At 39.5% G+C, this 21,859-nt stretch overlaps 1 protein-coding gene across 23 annotated transcripts in view; it reads left to right on the top strand.

Moving 5' to 3' along the window:
- LRRFIP2 (LRR binding FLII interacting protein 2) overlaps nucleotides 1–21,859 on the top strand; it is a 106,875-nt gene that overhangs the window by 29,276 nt on the left and 55,740 nt on the right. For 11 of the 23 annotated variants that reach the window (XM_058729358.1, XM_058729359.1, XM_058729357.1 and 8 more), the window contains 5 exons: nucleotides 9,335–9,421; nucleotides 10,925–10,975; nucleotides 16,452–16,508; nucleotides 16,607–16,651; nucleotides 21,442–21,483. In XM_058729358.1, coding sequence (XP_058585341.1) covers nucleotides 9,335–9,421; nucleotides 10,925–10,975; nucleotides 16,452–16,508; nucleotides 16,607–16,651; nucleotides 21,442–21,483 — 282 coding nt within the window. The remainder of the gene's footprint in view (nucleotides 1–9,334; nucleotides 9,422–10,924; nucleotides 10,976–16,451; nucleotides 16,509–16,606; nucleotides 16,652–21,441; nucleotides 21,484–21,859) is intronic. The other 12 variants (XM_058729374.1, XM_058729378.1, XM_058729377.1 and 9 more) reach the window with 4 other exon arrangements.

Below are 21,859 nucleotides of genomic sequence, written 5' to 3'. Positions count from 1 at the left end.
AGATTCTGTGTCTCCCTCTCTCTCTGCTCCCCCACTCACACTCTGTGTCTCTCTCAAAAATGAATGAACATTAGAAAAAAAATTTTTAAGTACTTTTCGAGTGTTCTCAACAGTGGTCTTCAAAAATTTATAAAAGGTTATGAAATGTGAGTTAATTTTTCAGAGTTTTGGAGAGTGACTATATTTTTATTTCTACTCAGTTAAAAAAAAATTCTCCCCCTGTACTTACTGTTTTTATTAGACAAATCCTTTGAAAGAGCAAATCTAAGTTGTTTTTAGTCATTTAGAATTCCTTCCAGTGGCATTAATACATGAATGCAACCAGTGTCTGTTGAGTTCAGAACTCTCTCCATTTTTTTTCCCATTTACCCCTGGACCTGAGTCAGAGTTCTGGCTCTGTAGTGGCCAGCGTCACTCTTGAGTATCTCCCTGTTCTTGATTTGTTCTTCTAACCAAAATTAACAAGATTTAGTTTTGTGTCAGTGTGATTGAAATATATTCGGTATAGCATTCATTGTCATAATCTTTACCATTCCTGTGACTTACAGGAATTTGGAGAAAAAAGTTCAAACAGCACAGTATCAGTAATCTAAATATGAAGACGTTACTGGCAACACCCTTTTTTTTCTCCCAAAGTATTTCTACTGTGATTCGTAATTTCCCTTTGGTTAGATGTGTCACTGCAGATCCAAAGTTTCAGTTCTCCTGAGTGATCTCTTTGTTAGGTTATATTCAGACTTCAGTAGTAAAGTCTGTAATCTTAAATTTCCTCTCTCATTACAAAAGAATATTTTGCCATCGAAAGGTCTCAATAAAAGGAGTATATAGTCGTTCGACGTCAGAAGAAAATGGCTTAAAAATCCCTAGATTTTATCTAATACATGTAGCTGTTTGTGCTCAGAAAAATTTATCCAGTTGGTCTTCAACTACCAAAAACTTTATAAAAAAGTAGTTAACCATAATTACGTTGTAAGATTTAATTAAGAAAAAATGGTACCTGAGATTTTCTACTAAAGGGAAGTTGCTAAGAAATCGAGTAATGATTTTTATTTGTTAGTCTGGAAACCATAGCAACACAATAAATATTATGTCTCAATTTGTCTTTCACGGTTCTTTTGGCATGAGTGTCATGGAAAAATAAACAAAATTAAACACAGTAAACTCTGAGTCTTAGCTACCTGAATTAGTCATTTTCCTTGAATGTTTCACTTTCTAGAATTTTGTATTTCAAGTTTCTTGAAATTAAAGCATAGTCTGTAAAGATCCAGATTGTATTTTGTCTTTTCTTCTTATGCCAGTTACATGGGTTTTATCTAATGGATATACATGCAGGCTGGCAACTCCACACTTGGCTTGGTTAAGTGCATTTCTGCCAAATTGCAAAGTTTTAATTTGCCTCCCTTGAAAAGTGTTACATGAGCACAGTAGGACAAAAGTTTTAAAGCTAGAGGTTTCTCTCTTTTTTTTTTTTAAGACATTGAAGTGTGTGTTTTCATGCACTACTCTTTGAAAATATTAAATGCAGGAAGGTTTTGATAATAGTATAATGTTTGGTGATAATTGTTTCAGATTAAAAAAAGATGAGAAAGAAGGGAGAAAGAAGACATTATAAACCAAGTCTAGGGTCCTTTGTTTCACTCCCTAGGCCTATCTTCCCCTACCCCTCTCACCCAACAGGGAACTACTGTAATAAAATCATAAGATACCCTTCCTGTCTATGTTCTAAAAGTTCTAATACATAGCCCCGTGAACAGTATTGTTTTACGGGTTTTTCTGTATTGTTTTCTAAGTGCTCTACAGGCATGCGGGTGTGAAACAAGGAGAACCATATGGGAAGCTGCCAGGGTGATAACTCAGTATGGCTGGGGAGAGGTTGGGGAATGGGAGGAGACGATGCTAGAGAGACCGTAGGGACCAATCGTGAAGGGATTTGTGTGCTGCGGAGTTTAAGTTTGGTTTTGCAAGCTGTGGAGGAGCCACTGAAGGGTAAAACCCTTTTCAGATTTGATTTGTAGCATAACGGGTTTAGCTACCATGTGGAGAATGGTAGGAGGCAGAAATCTAGCCGGGGAGCTGCTGGAGTCATCTTCGCTGGAGATGCCAAGAGCCTGAGTTAAGGCAGTGATAGTGGGAATGGGGAGGACAGTTTGGATGGAAGGAATAGTAAAGAGAGAGAATCTTGATGGGAGCTACCTAGTTGAGGTTGAATGACCTAATGTATGTGTGGGGGGGGGGCGTAAAAAAAGAAAGAGGGGCATTATGTTGATTCTTCACCTCAGGTTTTGGGTGACTGGAACAGAAAGAGGAAGAGCAAGCTGAAAGGAAGGGCTATAGATTCAGTTTGTAATATGTTGTCTCAGGTTCCAGTGGGACAGCCCAAGTAGTTCATCGCCAGTTGGATCAGGACAGTGGGAGAAAAGTCTGAGGTGGACAGAAGACTTACGGGTCATCAGTGTCACCTTGGAGCCTAGAGTAAAAAGAGGGAGTTAAGCCTGGAAGCTTTGGTTGCATTAAAATTCAAGGAGCTAGTAGAGAAGAATGAGCTCATGGTAAGTTCTGAGGAGGAGAGATCAGAGAGTCATGAGGAAAACTGGGAGATTAGTATTGCAGAAAGCCACGAGCTGAGAGTTTTAAGAAGGAATTGAGTGGTGAGGGATGTTGGAAGTGCAGAACTGACAAGCGAGGGAAGAATAGAAAAATCCTATTGGGCTTGGTAGTTAGAGGTCATTAGTGACTGACTTGCAGGGGCAGTCGCAGGAAAATGATGGGGGCAGAAGCCAGAATGCAGTCATGTGGAGAGAGTGAGAAACAAGGAGGAGGTGTGAGAAAAGTCGGCTGTAAAGACAAGATAAGGCAGAATCGAACCAGGATGGGATTGTTTGCTCATTATTTGTTTTTGAAGGATGGGAGGGAGTTTGAACCTACCTAATGGGAAGAACAAGCCAATAAGAGTGAAGACAGAGAAGAGAGATCACCTGGTTGAGGCAAGATCCCTGGGGAAGATGGGGTTCACATCATAGTATGGAGAGGGTGTGTGTGTGTGTGTGTGTGTGTCTCGGGAGGGGTATGTTTATATTTATATTAAGTTATATAGCTTATAATTAATTTTCTTGCCTTTGAATCTTAGGATGATGGATTCAAGCTATTTTTGTAAGTAAACATAACTCCCTCCCTCCCCCTCCAAATAGTCCCAAATGAAATTTGACTTGGAATTGTATTCCAAGGAAACAGTGAGCACTATGCAGTGAATCGGATGGATCCTGCCTTACTTGTCAACCCACTGGACGGATGGAAGATTTATGATAGGATTGGTTTCAGTTGAGCCACTGGGAGCCACAGTAGTTTTATTTTAGCCTGTTCTCCTGCGTTTGTTTTACCAAAGGAGTAACAGAATCCAAATTGGCGTAAGGATAATTTTGAGCATTGGATACCACAAAATATATTATGGCTACTCATATTTTACGTGGGGATGTTTTATCTCACTTGTTCCTTGGTGTTGCAGACAGATTATTTGAACAGTGTGTAGTATGGGAATAGCAAGGATGGGAGGAGAGTGGGGATGGAGAAAGTGAAGTTAGAATTAGGAAATGAAGTATTCTGGCTGAAAGTGGTAAGAGCCTGCTTGGGAGAGGGGGAGTCTTTTGGAATGGAAAGCAAAGGTGGGAACCAAGGGATATTATAAAGGAAGATTTGGTTAGGAAGTGGGAGGCCCTGAGACCTTTGGTCTTGAACAAGCGTGGCAAAGGTTCCATTTCTAGAATTGGAAGATAGGGGAACAGAGCCTCTTCACTGGGGGAAGATGAGGCCTCTGTGGAAGATGGTTGATGTTTTGAGGAATTGCTAAACTGTTTTGAATAGTGGCTGCGCCGTTTACCTTTCCAGCGTTTAAGGGTGCTGATTTCTCCGCATCTTTGCCAACACTAGTTACTTACTTATTTTTAATTTTACACGTCCTAGTGGGTGTGAAATATCTCAGTGTGGTTTTGATTTGCATTTCCCTAATGGCTAATGATGTTGAGTATCTCTTCATGTGCTTATTGGCCATTTGTGTATCTTCTTTACAGACATACCTAGTCAAATCCTTTGCCCATTTTATTTATTTAAACTTTTTTTTTTTTTTTTTTTTTTTTTTTTTACATTTATTTATTTTCTGAGAGACATAGAGTACAAGTTGGGGAGGGACAGAGAGAGAAGGAGACACAGAATCCGAAGCAGGCTTCAGGCTCCGAGCTGTCAGCACACAGCCCGACGCAGGGCTCGAACCCACCAACCGTGAGATCATGACCTGAGCCGAAGTTGGACACTTAACCGACTGAGTTTGCCCATTTTAAAATGGAGTTATGTATCTTTTTATTGAATCTCATCTTTTCTTTCTTTCTCTTTCTTTCTTTCTTTCCTTCTTTCTTTCTTTTTCTTTCTTTCTTTCTTTCTTTCTTTCTTTCTTTCTTTCTTTCTTTCTTTCTTTCTTTCTTTCTCTTTCTTTTCTTTCTTTCTTTCTTTTTCTTTCTTTCTTTCTTTCTTTCTTTCTTTCTTTCTTTCTTTCTTTCTTTCTTTCTTTCTCCTTCTCCTTCTCCTTCTCCTTCTCCTCCTCCTCCTCCTCCTCCTCCTCCTCTTCTTCTCCTTCTCCTTCCAAGTTTTAATCTAAATTTCCACCTTCCTTGATGTGGCCTCTTCTGTCCCTCTAGTTGTGCAGTTGTTATGTTAGTCCTCAGGTCGATTTTATGGGTATTCAGAATGATTTGATAGTATCAAGTTGTGTTCTAGGGTGAAGATAAGCATAGGGTCCTCCTACGATGCCACCATCCTGGCTTGCAAACCCACACAATATTTTTACTTTCTTAAATTCCAAAGGAGGATAATACAAAATCTTTTTTTTTTTTTTAATTTTTTTTTTTTAACGTTTATTTATTTTTGAGACAGAGAGAGACAGAGCATGAACGAAGGAGGGGCAGAGAGAGAGGGAGACACAGAATCGGAAGCAGGCTCCAGGCTCCGAGCCATCAGCCCAGAGGCCGACGCGGGGCTCGAACTCACGGACCGTGAGATCGTGACCTGAGCTGAAGTCGGACGCTTAACCGACTGAGCCACCCAGGCGCCCCACAAAATCTTGATGGTAAAGGGAGAGTCTTTAATGTAGAAAGTACTCAAACCATAGTGGTTAGTTCTCAGCTTTTCCTACAAGTTCTTTCTTAGCGGTCACTGTACGATTCTAATTATTACGTTGAGTAGTACAGTGAATGTCTTAACACATTTGGAATGTTTCTAAATTAACACAGCCTAAAGCAGTTTTGTTCCAGGGGTGATTGAGTCCCATGATTTTTCCTGCTGTCATTTTCTTTTTCCATTTGCCCCAAGAATTTAGTAGGAAAGGGATTTAAATCTATCCAAATATAGCTTTACTTTTTGTACTATAATTTTCATTGTCCTAAGAAGAATAAATTTCTATACTTATGTGATTGCATATTTCCTTTAATCAGCCTTACTGTGTCTAATATTTGAAAGCAGAACGATCAGAAAAATTTTTAGAAACCTAGTCCATTGACCTGCTTGATTTCACAGGTAACTTGTGAACCCATATTTCCAGTTCCTAAATTTTCTTGTTTATTTTAAAAGTTTGAATCATGGCACTCCCGGGTGGCTCGTTGGTTGAGTGTCTGACTCTTAATTTCAGCTCAGGTCATTATCCCAGGGCTGTGGGATCAAGCCCTGCATTCGACCATATGCCTGTTTAGGATTCTCTCTCTCTCTCTCTCTCTCTCTCTCTCTCTCTCTCTTTCTCTCTCTCTTTCTCTCTCTCTCTCTCTCTCTCTCTCTTTCTCCCTCTCCCTCTCCCCCTCCCCCTCCTTCTGCCCCTTCCCTGAATGTGCTCTCTCTTTCTATCTCTCTCTCTCTCTCTCTCTCTCTCAAAAAAAAAAAAGTTTGAGTCATATCAGCTTAAAGACCCTGCAACACTTAAATGATTTAGGCTCCTGAATAATTCTGATTTCATGTCTTATGCTAACTTTCACTTTTTTTTGGTAAAATATATGTAACATAATTTACCATTTTAATCATTAAGTATATAGTTCAGTGTCATTGAGTACATTTACGTTGTTGTCTGACCATCGCTATTATCCATCTTCAGAACTTTTTCATCGTCTTATACTGAAACCCTGTACCCATTAAGTAAAAACTCCCCATTTCTCCCTTCCCTCCAGCCCCTTAGAACCACTGTTCAACTTTCTATCCCCACTGTTCAGTTTTATTCTAGGTACTTCAAATAATTAGAATCACACAACATTTGTACTTCTGTATCTGGCTTATTTCACTTAACATAACGTTTTCAAGATTCATCTATGTTTTAACGCATATGTCAAAATGTTCTTCCTTTTAAAAGCTGAATCATATTCTCCTGTATGGATATAACACATTTCGTTTATTCATCCATTGATGGGCATTGGGTTGTTTCTACTTTTTGGCTGTTATGGATAAGGCTGATTTGAACATTGGCATATAGATCTCTGTTGGACTCTTTGATTTCAGTTCTTTTGTGTATGTACCCAGGTACGGAATGATCGGATCAAATGGTCATTCCATGTTTAACTTTTTTTTTTTTTTTTTTTTACCAACTTTGTTTTAAACTTAATTTTTTGTGATCCTTTATTGTTATGTCCCATTTATTTTCCTTCTCTGAGTGTGTGTTAAGACGAATCTGTACTAACTTTCGTGCAGTATTCAGAGGAGAAAATGCTAGTGTTACTACCTAGAAGTGTCCTGTGTGTGCCTGTAATTTGTCTATTCCATTGGATCGGTACACGTATGCAGTGCAGGCTTTGTCTGCTGGGTTGGAATCTCCTGTAGCTGCTTGCTGTTCCTGCTATCAGGAACTGCCTCAGGCATCTGTTAGCAATGTGTAGAAAAATACTAAGATAAAGTCATTTTAAATCCTGTTGACTTTTTTTAAGCTTGCTGTTTAGTGACCTTCTTCAGTACCCTCTCCAAGGGAGGCATATCTGAGTTTGGACAGAGGATAAGGAACAGGGAAGGGCATTTTTGTGGCTGTGAAGCCCGTGTTCTTTCTGTTACACTGCAGCCAGGTTCCCTGCCCTTTCATTGCAAAAGAAATCCTTATTAGGGAGTAGATTTCAATTATCTGTAATTTAGATTTGGTGAAAGAAAGATAGTGAGCCATTTTAGTATAGATTGTACAGAATGGGCCATAGATCTTGGATGAGATGGGCATTATGGAGAAATTTCTAAGGAAGGCCACAAATACAAAGCTAATAATGTGGAAATGACAATCCCAACACATTGCTCTGGCTTTTCTTAAATAAAAAAAAAAAAAAAGAGGTTTGAAAATTTTCCCTAGAAAAGTGATACTTTGTAATTTAAAAATGTATTTGCGATCTGCTGAAGCATAACTTAGCCTTGAAGTGTTTTTCTATAAAATACAAACTCTAGTAAGAAAGTGGTGTCTATCTAGTCAAAAGGGTAAGGAAGGCAGGAATAGCTTTTTTATAGATAAGAGGCCAATGAAAAATTCATGTGAGAAGATTAATTGCCCTGGCCATGTCATTGTTTAAAGCTTGAGGTTGGCAGATTGCAGTTTAGGGTTTTTGTTACCAAAAGGCCAGTTAATCAGACTGGGAAAGTGCCAGAATTGAGGTGGTTGAATAAGTGTTAGCTGTTCAGCTGTCTCCTCTTCTTAGAAGCCTGCTGCGACCGTGCTGGGCAAAACTAATTGTTCTTCCTGCACTCCTTCCTGGAGCGTTGTGTTTCTGCGTCCCTCAGCTGGACTGAAGACTTTGGGGCAGAGATGTCACATCTTAGTTAGGGTTAGGGTTAGAGAGTCTTAGTATGAGACTGGCATGGAAGAAGAAACTGCTGTAGTTATCAGGGGGTGATCTGAATCAGAGTTAGGTAGGATGTGGCCAAGAACAGGGGAAACCACTGCCAGATAGACATCATTGAGAAGATTTTTACGTTTCATGTGGTAGGTCACGCTGTTTCCCTGTGTCATTTCCTTGGTGCTTTGGTCCATGGCCTGACATTCTTCTGTTTATTTAGCAGACGTTGATTGAGACGTGGAAGTTGTGGGAGTGACAGAAGTGTGTAATTTTAATACAGTGTCGTAGAGCCACAGTAGAGACGTTTGTATGTAGATGGAATGGGGAAAAGCTTCATAACGGGTCACATTTTAGCCGAAGAGGAGAGGGGATCCCTCTCGCCAGGCAGACAGTGTGTGAAGAGAGGCTTAATGGGACACACTGGAGTCTGGGATGGAGCAAGGAGGCCTGCAGCTAGTGCACGTGGGACAAGTCCTGGGACATAAGGGGGAGATCTGACTGAGAGGAATTATATCTGTGCTGGGCCCCCCCCCCTCCCCTCCCTTCCCCTCCCCATCTTTGTGCTAATCTGTGGAATTTTGTTTTAGCCATAAGGGAGGGGGAGCCAGTGGTGGATTTTATACAGCTTAATGACATGATCAGAAATGTGTTTTGAAAGGCAGATTGACAGTCCCGTCACCACGTAGAAGATGAATTATAGGGTAGCTTCTGGAGGCAGGTAGATGGATTTGAAGGCATTGCGGTTGCAGTGTTCGAGCAAGAGATGAGTTCCTATTGTATGATGTCCCCGATAGGAAATTTCCAAAATAGGCAAATCCACAGAGACAGAAAGTAGGGTTGGTGGTTTCTAGGAGCTGGGAGGAGGAGGATGGAGGGGTGCCTGTAACGGGCATTTTTGGGGTGAGGAAAATATCCTGGAATCAGACAGTAGTGGTGATCATCGTGCAACCTTGTGACTGTACTGCTGAAAACCACCAAATTGTAGAGTTGTAGGTGGTGAATTCGATGGCATGTGACTCACATACGAGTTTAAAGGGAGGGAGATGTGAAGAGCTCCCCAGTCGGTCAGAAACAGCATAAGGAAGGCTGAGTTGGGGTGCGAGAAACCCAGCGGTAGAGGATTGGCAGTGCTTGGAGACTGGATATTGGCAATGCCCAAGATGAAATAGAGACTGCTTCTGAAGCTTCTAATTTGTAGGAGTGAATTGATAGGGAAAGAAATTCTGGAAAAAGCAAGTTTGCAGAGACGTAAGAAGACGTTTAATGAGTTGTGTGAAATGTTTGAATCAAAGCGAGCACTTAAAAGGAAAGGCCCAGATCGCAGGAGAGACTAGGGGGCAGAACAGAGACACGAGTGCACGGGAGCGGAGTGAGGCAGCTGATAGAGAGGGTATCTCTTCCCCCCGCACCCCCTTTGAATGGTCATGTCCCATCTGCCCCTTAACCTCAAAGCTGCTGGAGGTCAGTGTTGTTTGTAAATGAAGCTGAATCTTTCTATTACTTTTCAGGCAGAGGCAAGGCTGGCAGCCAAACGGGCTGCTCGGGCAGAAGCGAGAGACATACGCATGAGAGAACTGGAGCGACAACAGAAAGAGGTAATTTGGGGGTGATCCTCGTTTCCTCATTTCATGCCAGTGTCAAAGAAATCAATACTTGGCTGGTTTCCTTTCCTTTCCTTCCTTCCTTCCTTCCTTCCTTCCTTCCTTCCTTCCTTTCCTCCCTTCCTTCCTCCTTCCTCCCTCCCCCTCTCCTCCCCTCCCTTTTCTTTCTTTCTTTCTTCCTTTCTTTCTTTATTTCCTTCTTTCCTTCTTCTTTTTCTCTTTCTTTCCTTTTCTTTCTTTCTTTCTTTCTTTCTTTCTTTCTTTCTTTCTTTCTTTCTTTCTTTCTTTCCAGAGTTATTTATTTATTTATTTATTGGCTAGTTTCCTTCTGATGGAGTATATCTGACTCATGTTGAAACACTGGGAATAGTTTGACCTGATGTGTGTATTTTAACAAGCCATTCTGTGTCAGCAAATTAAATGCAATCTTCCTTTAAATAATAACAGCAGACACCTATACAGCTCTTGCTATGTACATTGTAATAAGTTGTTACGGTATGAAAAGTGCTTTACTTATATCAGGGAGAATCAGCTTAGAGGAGACAAAGTTATTTACTATAGTCCTAATTGTCCTAGAGTTTTGGTTAATTGTATAATGATATCTACATAGTAAAACACTGTGAAGTCATTCAACCTTGTAGTTGTTAAGCATATTTAATAATGGAGGAAGGTATTCATGTAAGCAAATTAAAAAAAAAACAAAAACAAACCCAGCTGTAAGACTGACTGGTAGGACTTCCATCGTGTGTTACAAAAACTAGTATCCATATATAGGGTCAAAAACTACTAGAAAGAAATGATTACTATCAATACTTTGGTTTGTCATTGGTGGAATTGATTGGTTTTGTTTTCTTCTTAATGCTTTTCTATAGTTCATAAATTTGAATATACCTTTATCAGAAAGAAAACAAAAAAAAAAAATTCATAGAAATTGGGCTTCTTTAAAATGAAACAAATATTCTTTTTTTTTTTTTTTTTTTTTAGTCCTTCCATTCTGAGATTGACTGGCTCTGAAAATTCACATAAAAAATACTTTGGATGCCATATTGGTATAAAGGAGAAAACACCTGCAGAGTAGTATTCAACACTTTATTTTGATATTGATGGTGGATCTTCCGCTAATGGTTTACAGAGGACTGTGTAGACTTTATTCACAAACTCAAAAACAGTTGATACATATGCTGCTTTTAACTTCATATATACTTTCAAATATTGAATGCAGGTCTTGGCTTAAGATGAAAATGTTGCAGTACATTATAGGAAATTATAGGGAGATGGTTACTAAGCATAAGTTCCATTTCCTCTGAACTACAGAGGGCCGTATATCTCTTCCTTATTGAACACGGTTAACTTCGTGATTTTCTGTATTTTGAACGTGTAGCTTATGTCGAGCTAATGATCACTGCCCCTCAGGGAAGATGTATATGATTGATTGAAGACTTTTGAGAGCATGCAGTATGTTGGAAACTTCAGTTTATGAAACTTTTGTATTTGTAGCACTGTCATTATTCCTTTGACCGGAAATGGGGACAGATTCACAAGTGGCTGGTAGGCCAGGATTGCCTGTCCGCATGTTGTGATCGGTTGCTGAAATAACACAATCTTGAAGTAAAACATTGACTAATCGTTTGCCAAGTAGGAGTGTTTGGCATGTTTGAACCTAAAGGTCAGAGAGAGTCTCTTCTGGCTGTAGTGGACCAAACGTGTACTTAGAGTCCACCTATTTTCTCTCGTAGTCTAGCCTCACACTTGTGTCATGAGTGCTCTTGACCAAGGAAGACTAAGTAAATGGATGTGTTTTCTTCCTCTGTGTTTGTTCTTGCCTCCCTCAAATTCGTCCTTCCTTCTTTACTTCTCTCCTTCCCCCCTCCTCTCCCCGCTATCTCCTTCCCTCTCCCCCTTTCTTTCTCTTTTTTTTAAAAAACACTAGGCAGAAATGTCCTCATTGAGAGATGGTGGCCCAAGTCATTCTTGAATTTTCTGTGGAAATTACTCTTATGTTTTCAGTTCTCTCAGCTCCTTTTGGAGTCTTCTCTACCACCGTTCCCAATGTTTTAGTTACAGCAGCAAATTGCGAACCAGTAGAATATTTGTACTTAGGAAGCATTCCTAAATTTGAGCTTTTTTCAGTGTTGTAACTTCCCCAGATGTCTCCTCCTGCAGAGCTTCTTAACCCAGGACGTGAACAGGCTTGGGAGAGGAGCAGGAAGCCTGAAAATCTGCAGAGTGTTGAATACATGGATATTTTTAATGAAATGTCCACAGGTGTTAACGATCACCAGATTCTCAAGGGAATCTTTGACCCCTAAAGGGTTAGGAACCACTAATTGCTGTTAAACAAGACATTTTTATAAGCAAATTCCTTCTGTAGCGGTATTTTGAAGTACATCTGGAATTAAAATATTTATGACTGTATTGATCTACAGATTTGAAACTTTATCACACTTCTCATGATATTTTAGAAAGGAGAGAAAGATGATGTTTGGTTGCTTAAAATTAAGTGAGTTCTCATGTATGTGTTTGTTACTTTGGAATGGAATCTGCCCTTGTTACTAAAGCTAGCCTAATTGGTTTTATTTAAAGTGTCTTCTGCATGAAACTGGGTTATCTTACTGATAATGCATTAGGAACATTTTGTGTGACTCAAGGACATCACTTTTGCTTGCAAATTTTCCATGGAAATATTAGCTTAATTTTTTAAAATTACATATTCTAATTCTAAAATTAAATTGTCTGATTTTATTAGGGCAGACCGACAAACACATGAAAGAAGAAAAGCGTATATTAAAAGTCTGATATTTGATTCTTATATTCAAAGGCCGTGAAGATAAACATTTTTTTTTTTTTTAATCTCTGTGAAATGTGTGCAGTTCAGGCAGTGAATGCACTAGATTGTCGCAGAAGGGGGAATGTTTTTGGGTTTGGAGGCTTAGAATGTAAATGGTGACTAACTCAAGTCCTGAATGATAGCTGGGACTCGCAGAGGACATGGGGTTTAGTTTCAGAGGGGAACAGTGATCACTTAACCCCTTCGGACACTTGCTTTTACTCTTTTCAAACTAATTTTTCCTTTCACTTCTCACCTGAGCTCTGTCTCTCTGACTGCTTTCTGTCTGTGCACCTATAGAAGTTGGCATGTAATAGTCACAATATAAACTATAAAGAATAATAAATGTATAATAAACCAAACATATACAAAAAGTAGGATTGTCTGCTATCAGAAGGAAGAATCCTCCCGTGTTAGAAATTTCTCCTAAGTTTAACACTGTGTGTGCGCGCGGGCGTGCGCGCGCGCGCGCGCGGATGTTGGGAAGTGAACAGGGAAAGCGAGGGCACGGGGCTCAGGAAGGAGCTAACTCTGAGCACGCCTCCGTGTGCCAGCGCTGTGCGAGTGCTTTCACACACGTCAGCATTTCGCACGATGCGAGCGGGGCCACCATCTCCATTTTCTGGGTCGGGCGACGAAGGATTGGTGAGGTCAGCAACTTGCTCAGCCCCTGGCGGAGCCGGAATTCAAGGGTTGGGGAGAGCACCACGTGTGCCAGTGGGTCGGGAGGTGACCGGACCGAGCCGAAAGGGCCTCGGTCTTTGTGGGCCTCCAGACAGTCCTAGCGCGTGGCCAGGGTTTCCGTTTGTAAACCGGGCGTCCCCATCAGGAGCGTGTTGGTGACCTGGAAGAGAACGTGCCATTTCTGAGGTGTCCTAATTTGAAACTGAGGGAGCGGCTCCAGCCTTGACTTAGGTACTACTTGTTGACAGAGAACACGGCCAGGTCTCCTCACGGGGCTGTGGTCTTCTTCCTTAATAAAATCACTTCACCCCCTCATCAGGTGAACTTTGAAAAGCAGGCTACATTTCATTGCCACTAATCTAATTTAAATGTATCAAAACGATTTTCCAGAAAGCCTGGAACAAATATACATGCATCTTTGCAGGCATTGCCCTACTTTTGCCACCTTGGATCCTTTATGCTGCTAAGGACTTCCAGGACAATGAAAATGGATTGTTTCCCAGATGGTGGAGGAGAAGGATAGTCAGCCCTGTAGTTGGTACATAGAAACACAGGGCGCCGAATTTTTTTTTCTCTTGGCCCCTGGTGCTATTAATTCAGGAAAAGCCAATTGACAATTTAAGATACTATTCTAGAAATATGGGAGAAGTGAAGCTGGTTGTTCTTCCAGAGAAGGAGAAATCTCTCAGTAAAAGCCAGACTACCTGGCCATTTTCTTTATGCTCTTATTATATGATCAGTGTGAATTTAGCCAGGAAAGGATGGTCTCTTTACAGTTCAGTGTTCTACTGAGTCAGAATATCCGAATGCCAGTCCCAGCTTTCTGTCTTTGTAGATTCCTACTTAATCTTTTTGAGTTGTGATTTCCTTTACTTTATTTATTTTTGGGACAGAGAGAGACAGAGCATGAACGGGGGAGGGGCAGAGAGAGAGGGAGACACAGAATTGGAAACAGGCTCCAGGCTCCGAGCCATCAGCCCAGAGCCTGACGCGGGGCTCGAACTCACGGACCGCGAGATCGTGACCTGGCTGAAGTCGGACGCTTAACCGACTGCGCCACCCAGGCGCCCCTCCTTTACTTTAAAACGAAGGGATCAGACTATATAATCTCTCAGGACCGTTCTAGCACTTAAAAGTGATTCTAGGGTTGGTGCTAGGGTCTTTCATATAAGGGTTTCCTTCTCTTTCATATTTGCCACTGTGCAGAAGTATTCAAAGTCAATAATTTACAACAACCTAAATGCCTGCCTTTTTATACAACAGTAGTGCTACATGGCAGCCTCTGAAAATATGTGCTTTGTGTCTTTTTTGGTGTAATAAAAATCTGCTTAAGCTTGCCTTACTATTTGTACAGTCACCACTAGCCGTATGTGGGTAATTAGATTAAAAATAAAAACTTCATTCATCAGTTGCACTTCTAGCATTTCAGATGGTCAGTAGCCACATGTGGCCAGTGGCTAGCATATTAGCACAAAGAGAACGTTTCCATTTTTATCACAAAGTTCTGGTGGACAGGGCTGGCTTAAGGGGTAGTTTATGACTGGAATAAACTATATTCTCTCACTTTATATTAACTGGCCTGTATGGGTTTACATGTTATTCTGTAGTCTTCTAAGGTCTTTTTAGGCCATTTTTTCCCAAATGGGATTAGAAAGAAAGGCTGTGTAAGGTATTTTTATTAAGAATTATTTTTATAGTAGTATAATTAAAAATAAATATGAATTCATCTGTCTTTACTGCATCTCTCATGGGCTGTGCTATTTTTAGAGGTAGGTTTTAAAAAAGTGCTCTTGTGTGGCAGGTGGAATGAAAATAAAGGGTAAAGAAAGGGAAGCAGAAGTAATATAAAAACAGGGAGGGGGACAAAACATAAGAGACTCTGAAATATAGAGAACAAACAGAAGGTTGCTGGGGAGTTGGGGCGGGGGGGGCGCTAAATGGGCATTAAGGAATCTACTCCTGAAATCATTGTTGGACTATATGCTAACTGACTTGGATGGAAATTAAAAAATAAATAAATTATATTAAAAAAAAAAAAAGAGTAAAGGGAAGATTGAACATTAAACTATGTATGTTGCCCTGGTACCCCAAAGAAGACTGGGAAGGGGCATGCTTGTGTAGTACAAGGTTCTTTAAAGCTAACTAGCCCAGAACTGGTTACCACTTAATAAACTGTACCTACTCTTCTGGGTTTATGCACATGCCCCACAAAACTTTGGGTTTATAATCTGATAATCAAGGGAAGGGAAGAAACTTGCTTGTCTTCTTGCAGATTGCGTGTGTCTATTATATAAGAAAAATGTAAATCAGTGGTGAACTCCCGGAAGTTCAGAACACCCTGTTGGATATTGAACCATTGAATCATACTGGTGCTTACAAGCAGACTTCTCGACAGATTTGGTCACATGCATTAATGTACAAGGCAGATGACAACCAGGAGGTTTTTTCGAAGGAGACCGAAAGCTCATGACCGAAATACGGCATTGCGGTGTGTCTGTTGAGTTACTGTCTCTGTATTTGAAATGAATGCTCAGACGTAGCAACATCTGTGTGTTCTGTGCAATGATCGTGCTGCAGTGCCATGTGCTGAAGTATTGATTCGTTTCGGAAAAGACCCTGTTAATCGGCTCTGAACCCAGTTGGACAGCTGTGTGTAGATTCTTAGTCAATGCAGATTACTTTAACACTTTGGACTTTGAAATTCTGAAAGATCAGAAGTTCCTTACTGTTTCAGTTGCTTAGATTCTAGGACTAGTCATTTGATTTCACAGACGCAGGCAGGGCTTAATGCTCCAGTGCTAATAGCTGACTGTGGAGAAGTTTAGAATTGCATTTGGATTTAATCAGCTGTTAGGCTGTGGTCATGGTTGTTGTTTTGCTTTGCTTTGCTGTGCTTTTACCGTCTTCATAAAGCATGCCTCTTGACATAACTTTACCCACTCTAAAATATTTATTTAGTTTCTTCTAATTAAAAGTAGCTTTTCATGTTAACAACGCACGTTTCGTTACTCTTTTCTGAGTGGTGCAAGAAAACAGGAAGAAATTCTTTTCTGTGAGCACAGAATTATGACCCAGATTTTTTTAGGTCCTTAAACTATCTCTGTATTAAACATTTCTTCCTGCCTTGCATAAATGAACATTCACAATGAGAAAAAAAAAACAGATAAAAGTCTACTTTTAATGCTGAATTCAATTTGTTCGTTAGGTACACTTGCTTATTTTTATCTTGGTATACTGTGCTCTTATGGTCACATATAGATTACATTCTACAAGTGGTCAGACATACATACGCTTATTAAAATAAAAACATTTCCAAGATTATTTCTACTTTCTTTTTGCCCGAAGCATGTGCCTGCTCCAAACCCAGCTGCTGAAGCTGAGTTGTCCACACCTGCCTGCTGTGAGAAGGATGCTGCTGTGCTCTTACCTTAACCGGCTGTTCTTTGCTCAGTTGCCGTGATAGACAAGCCTCCGTGCAGCGATTAACTCTCCATGTGCTTTCTCCTTTCCCAGGAAGATTCCGGAAGGGCCCGGTATTCCCACCGGTCCAGTCACCGTGGACCTTCTCTGGTTTGTAATTACCGATGAGCTTGCCCCTGATACTTTTCCTCATTGCCTTCGTGCAGTCGCCCTCACACTTATGCTCTGTTTGTTTCTCTTCTTATCAGGGAGTTGAGGATGCGCTGTCCATTCGAAGTCTTGGCAGCCACAGGGTTGGTATTTTAAGTTGTTTGCGCTGTGATAGCAGCTTCTGCGTGTGAGCCTTCTGCAGCATTGTTGCCCGAACAATCTGACAGTGTTCATATAGTCCTTTGCCTTTAAAAAAAGAAAAAAGAAAATATTGGCAAAGTCCTTTCATTGGCAAGTGATGCTTTCTCTAAATCGTTGCTATAATCAATCCAAATCAATTCTAAAATCATGAATACTTTAATCTATTAACATATATATTTACTATTTTGCTATAAAAGGACCTTTGATTCTGGAAAATTATCACAAAATAGTAAGGTTGACTTTTATGGGATGACATCTGTGTAGTTCAACTTGCAAATTTTCCTACTTTCATATTTTTTTTAAAAAAGCAGTTTATTAAATGGGTTAATTGCTTTGGGGCTTGGTTGATTGGGGCTTAATTATAGTTGTATTACATACAAAAATTGAGCTACTGATTTGAAAAATTCCCTGCTTAATCATATTTATAGTAATTACCGTACTTCAACATTTTGATTAACAGTTTGTAGTATGCTTCAGCTTCTTAGCATACATTGCTGTAAATCAAGGGGCGCCTGGGTGGCTCAGTCGGTTAAGCGGCCGACTTCAGCCAGGTCACGATCTCGCGGTCCGTGAGTTCGAGCCCCGCGTCGGGCTCTGGGCTGACGGCTCGGAGCCTGGAGCCTGTCTCGGATTCTGTGTCTCCCTCTCTCTCTGCCCCTCCCCCGTTCATGCTCTGTCTCTCTCTGTCTCAAAAATAAATAAACGTTAAAAAAAAAAAATTTTTTTTTTAAAAAAAATAATTTTTTTTTTTAAAAAAAATCAAGATAAATGGGAGTTTGTTCATTAAAGGCTTGTATATTGTGTCAAGACACGGATCTCTTTTTAAAGAATTGTGCTTTAAACCTTAAAGCAATGCTTTTAATTTATGTATTGGTAAGATTGTATGTATGTTATATGTAGATTTTTCATCAGTAAAATGATCTTTCATGTTGAGGTCTATATTGGTTAACTTTCCCTAAGTCTAGTTTTCTTCCTATCTTGTGTAATATATAAAAGTACACTATAATAACCCAAGTATGATCTGGTATACTAGATACTGATGTGTTTACAATTCTTAAATGGTCCTTTCCTCTGGTTATGTTTCTTACTGGTAGATGTAATCTACTGTCTTTTTACAGTAAGTTAGTAGACTTGTTTTTGAATCAGATATTTTTGTTAATTGCAAAAGTTTAGATTTATGAGAATATTAACAAGCTTTCACAGTAATCTAATCAGTAGCTTAAGAATGATTTTACCGGAGAACCATTTTTTAAAGATAATAAATTCATCCTGCTTCTCCCTGGAGATACTTTTTTTCCCTTTAGACACTTAGGAAAGAATCATACAGGGAGTTAGTCAACAAAAGCTTAAAAGTTGAGTGTCGGGGGCTTTGAAAATCATCTCTCCCCACTTTTTAAAAATTTATGGCTTTTTTCTTTGCTTTCCATTATAATGTTCATAGTGTGAAGTTTCACACAGTTATTATCATCAAGCTGGTTATTTAAATTTCTATGTGGTCTCAGGCAAACTTGACTATATATTAGTTATATTTGTTTATTCGAACAGTAAAACCATCTAAGTTTGACCTAATTTAGGAACCTTTAAAACAAATCTTCAAATAAGCACAAGAGAAATTAAACGTGCAATTAAACTAATAAGGAATTGATTACCCTGAGTGTCTATAAAGTAATAATGAGGATTTTCTTACTATGGAAATTATATAATTAAATAACTTGAAGGTAAAAGTAGATCTTCACAGTATTTTATTTCACTGTGGTAACTATGAAAATTTCCTATTATGGTATAATTTGGGAGTTTTGGTATTTCTTTGTCAGTTATTAAAGAAATTTTTTTAATGTTTATTTTTGAGAGAGACCGAGCGCGAGTGGGGGAGGGGCAGAGAGCGAGGACAACACAGAATCCAAAGGAAGCAGACTCCAGGCTCTGAGATAGCAGCACAGAGCTTGACGCGGGGCTCAAACTCACGAGAACTCACGAAACTGTGAGATCATGACCTGAGCGAAGTCGGACGCTCAACCGACGGAGCTACCCAGGCACCCCCGTCAGTTACTGTGTAAAATTTTTCTTTTAAAACTTGTATTTGATGTGTGAAAACTAGCAGTACCTGGATGTGAGGGCAGATATAGTTAAGGTTTTCTGCCCCATTCTTAGGACTTTGAGCTTTGATTTTTGTCCGATTAACTTTCAGTACTTTTTGTGACAAATGGCCTGCCAGAAGGTATTTGGGCTGGAAATGGTGTTCTTTTTTTTTTTTTTAATTTTTTTTTTCAACGTTTTCTATTTATTTTTGGGACAGACAGAGACAGAGCATGAACGGGGGAGGGGCAGAGAGAGAGGGAGACGCAGACTCGGAAACAGGCTCCAGGCTCCGAGCCGTCAGCCCAGAGCCCGACGCGGGGCTCGAACTCACGGACCGCGAGATCGTGACCTGGCTGAAGTCGGACGCTCAACCGACTGCGCCACCCAGGCGCCCCTGGAAATGGTGTTCTTGCTAGAGACATTCTGTATAAAAATAAAGAGAGCAAAGATAGTTCAGAACTGAGAATGGTTGGTTTGGGGGAAAGAGGATGAAATCAAAGCCCTGAGCTTAGAATTTAAAGTCTGTTTCTTTAAAAAACAACCTCCCTTTAAAAAACATCTTACAAATGCTTGGTCACTGCTTTTTATACTGAAATACAAGAAGACTGTAAAGTAGACGTCCAAAATTAGAAAGCTGAGGTGAGCTTGAACTAGAGCAGTAGGGGTGCATGGCAGGTTCTTATTGGTGCCGATTTTTACTGTTGCAAATATTAGTTCCTATTTAATTATCAATAGCCTTAGTCTAATTTTAATGAATTTGCTTTTAATATGCTTGCGATTTCTGTTTTGTCATTTACTACTACACTGTTTAATTCCATGGAAGAGCCCATCGAAGGACATGACTGGGACACACTGGAGCAGAGCCAGTTCACCCAAAAGGAAAGACATCATGGTGTGCAGTTCAGAAAAATGTGCAGTGTTAATATTGTGCATTCACTGCTGACTTGGAGAGTTTTGTGGGCTTGAGTAATAGGTGTATATTCTAATGGAAATTGTCACTTGCTGAACTTTGTTTCCACAACTTGTTTGCTGTATTTCTTTTAATTTTATTTCAAATGAAAACTTTCAGGTAACTGTCTGTGAGAAAAAAAAAAAAAATTTAATAGACCATAATAGCATTTTGGAAATGTTTTAGCTAGAGTCCTTCAGTGTCTTCAGTTCTCCCTCCTTTGATGAGTCATTTGTTTTTAAACAACATAAATGCCAATTGGCAGGTACTGGGGGATTCTTTTCATCTACCCAGTTGTTTTAGTAGCAGTTGGAGTGCCAACTTACGGATATCTTACCAGTTAGATTCAACAGTTTTTTAAAAAGAAACAGCTGAACTCTGCATTACATTGTGGGAAAGGAAAATCGAAATAGGTCAATTTCAATTCAACTTGTTAAATCCTGTTTGAATCCTATGCCTCTGTAAAATGCCATTGGTGCTACAGAGAGGCTCAGAGAACAGAAGACATGCCTGTTTTCTTCAGTGAACTTATCTGGTTGGGAGGGTGGAACAGTTTATATGCAAGAATGTGTGGCTTGAGTGATACGTACTTTAGTGATGGTATTTTCTTTTAAACAAAAAAGATACTTTGTTGACTGAGAAAAGACCCAAGTGAAATTTCTATAGAGAAGGAACTTTACTTTCCGGGAAATGTCACTCACCATACAGAGACATTTTATCATTGCACATAATTTACCAAATGCACACCTTTAGGCATTTAAAAAATTTTTGGATAGACATTTTTTTTTTTTTGCATGTGTAATAACACTCTTTATTTCTTGCCTCTTCTGGGTAAGATTGCTTAAAAGGTATAAGCTAGAATGCTTAAAAAACAAAATTAGGAAACCAGAAATCTCAGTAGTTACTATTTTATTGGGTTTCTTGGATTTGAAATGTACTGTTACGCCTATTATCTTATTTTCTTAGAGACTGTACATGAAGTGTGGTTTTTCTGGTCTTAACCATAAGTTTTCCGTATTTTTCCTTTATTTATATTTTCAACGTATGTATGTATACTGTGCATTCCGCACTTTGCTCGGGCTAAGTTTCCAGTTTTGTCCAGTGTTTTCAGTTTTTAGTTTAGTCGAGAAAGGCAGTTTTTCACCTGTTCGTCTGCAGGCAGCTCCAAGGGAACTTCTTCCTACACTTTGACGCTGCATTTGTTTTTTTGTAAGCCTGATTATATTACATGCTCTCGCTTCGTGATTCATGCCTTGCTTTTGTCACGTTTTAAACAATGGGAAATGATGGTAATGGTCACAATAATAAAAAGTAAAACCTCTTTTAACTTCAGAATGCTTAATTCCTGCATTTAAAGGCTTCCTTGGGATGTTTCATGCTCTAGTGTACTGAGATCGAATCGTCTCACCATTACCGATGATGAATTCTGTGTCTGAAAGAGAACATGTGGTTTTACATGTACATACAGTGTAGCAATAACTTACACTAGGAAAGTGTGGGTGAGGGGAAGAATATTTTTTAATCCACACGTAACAACGTTTGCGTATAATTTGGGGCTTTTAATAGTGCTGGGTCTTTTTTAAATTAAGTTTTTATTTAAATTCCAGTTAGTTTGGATTTTTAATCTATGCAAATGTTGCTTTTTCCTCTTTATATTTCTGATTTTGGAACTGCAACCAACTGTCACCTTTCTCTGAAATCCAGTATGATGCTCTCAAGGATAGATCGTCAAGACTTTCATCATTAGTATGTAGTGCATGATTTTGTGTTAAATGTAGAGTTTTACTTTATAAATGCCTAATGATGCTAATCATAGATTATGACTAACTTTCACAGGTTTGTTAATATGTTTTGGGGAAAGAATATGGCCAACAATACAATCGTGGCATAATTTAATATTTGAATCATTTTTCTTTTAGAATTTCAGGATCAGATAAAAATGATTTACTTCCCTGTTTAGGACTAAGATTGGTAGTAACTTCTTTTTTTAGAGTGATAAGCCACCCAGCTGACACATGTGCATTGCCCAGAAGACATGTTTCTGGCAGTGTTTGATGCTCACTGAACTATAGACCCTGCTGTGTTTCGCGTTTATGTGTCCCAACCCAGCAGGTGTGAAGTT

This window comes from Neofelis nebulosa, chromosome 5 (assembly GCF_028018385.1).
Source record: "Neofelis nebulosa isolate mNeoNeb1 chromosome 5, mNeoNeb1.pri, whole genome shotgun sequence".
Taxonomy (NCBI): domain Eukaryota; kingdom Metazoa; phylum Chordata; class Mammalia; order Carnivora; family Felidae; genus Neofelis; species Neofelis nebulosa.
Note: the sequence above shows the minus strand (reverse complement) of the source record. Positions and strands in the feature narration are given on the sequence as shown.